The sequence below is a fragment of the Cornus florida genome, unplaced genomic scaffold (assembly GCF_030987335.1).
Source record: "Cornus florida cultivar Cherokee Brave unplaced genomic scaffold, ASM3098733v1 CherokeeBrave_3.0.0_Hap2_Chr09, whole genome shotgun sequence".
Taxonomy (NCBI): domain Eukaryota; kingdom Viridiplantae; phylum Streptophyta; class Magnoliopsida; order Cornales; family Cornaceae; genus Cornus; species Cornus florida.
In genome coordinates, this window is record NW_026775579.1 from 26,315,939 (window position 1) to 26,317,398 (window position 1,460).

The 1,460-nt window shown below is 42.5% G+C and overlaps 1 protein-coding gene across 1 annotated transcript; it reads left to right on the forward strand.

Moving 5' to 3' along the window:
* The first annotated feature begins 210 nt into the window (after positions 1–210).
* LOC132272425 (uncharacterized) lies at positions 211–1,209 on the forward strand. Its single transcript, XM_059773580.1, has one exon. The coding sequence runs from the start codon at positions 211–213 to the stop codon at positions 1,207–1,209; it is 999 nt and encodes a 332-aa protein (XP_059629563.1).
* Positions 1,210–1,460: the final 251 nt, after the last annotated feature.

Sequence of the window (1,460 nt, forward strand, 5' to 3'; positions counted from 1 at the left end):
ATAAGGTAAAACAAAAAACAAAAAGAAGAAAGATGACATTGACTTTGGGTAGTTTAGTCGAAATGTAAGGGCAGTTTGATAACTAAAAGTCCAACCCCATCTGCTATATTCCTTCCTAGAAACCATCCTCCCACTCCATCTCCTCATATCTCAATCCCCTTCTCCATCTTCCCATCTCTGCCTCCATTGAAGCAAAATCAAAGAAACATCATGGATAGAGAACAAGAAGAGATGCAATTTCTAGGGCTTTTTGGTGTGTTCATAGAAGGCTACAAGATAATCATCTCGTGCAGGAAGATATTCAGCCAAATCACTCTAGCTTTGATCCTCCCTCTATCCTTCATCTACCTAGCACATATTGAAGTATCACACACACTCTTCTCAAAGATCCTCCACACCGAAAACCAGCTCGACAACACCCGAGCCGGTACCACCAAATACAACAAGCTCACCGACCACGTCTCCTCCGAATGGACCACCTACTGGCTCTTCAAGTTTGCCTATTTCACCTTCCTCCTCATCTTCTCCCTCCTCTCCACCGCCGCGGTGGTGTACACCATCGCCTGCGTGTACACGGCCCGCGAATTCACCTTCAAAAAGGTCATGAGTGTGGTCCCAAAGGTCTGGAAGAGACTCATGGTCACTTTTTTGTGCACTTTCATTGCCTTCTTTGGTTACAACATAGTGGCTATACTGGCCTTCGTCTTGTGGGCTGTCACAATCTCGAACACAACAATTGGTGTGGTGTTGTTCTTCGTTGGCCTAGCCTTGTATGTGGTAGGGTTTGTGTATTTGACCATTGTTTGGCACCTGGCTAGCGTCGTGTCGGTGCTAGAGGACATATATGGATTCAAGGCCATGGTGAAGAGCAAGGAGCTCATAAAGGGAAAGATGTGGGTGGCCATAGCTGTCTTTTTCATGTTGAATTTCTTTCTTGTGGTCATACAAAGACTGTTTGAAGTGTATGTTGTGCATGGAGAGTCACTAGGTATGTTGCGTAGGACAGTGTTTGGCATAATTTGTTTGTTGTTGCTTTTCAAGTTGATTCTCTTTGGGCTTGTCATCCAAACTGTGCTCTACTTCGTCTGCAAATCGTATCACCATGAAAGTATCGACAAGTCCGCCCTGTCCGATCATCTGGAGGTTTATCTGGGAGAGTATGAACCATTGAAGGCCAAGGATGTTCAGCTAGAGCCATTCCATGTTTGATCATCTTTTGTTTGGTAATAAATATTGTTTTGCAATAGTTGTTCTTCGATCATTATATGTTTGATGTTTTGGTAAGTCAATTACTCATATACATGTACTCATTGAAAATCACTACCCTTGTTATTGTGTTTTGGTTTCAATTTTTTACTGATTTTATTTGGAACACCGTAACAAATGGTGTATATAGAGAGTTTACAGTCAAATGAAAGCAAAAGCCCCCTTTGAATGAAATGTAGAAGCCAAACAAGGAA

Coding starts and splice junctions, on each gene's coding strand:
- LOC132272425 (XM_059773580.1), top strand. CDS start 211: ATGGATAGAGAACAAGAAGAGATGCAATTTCTAGGGCTTTTTGGTGTG.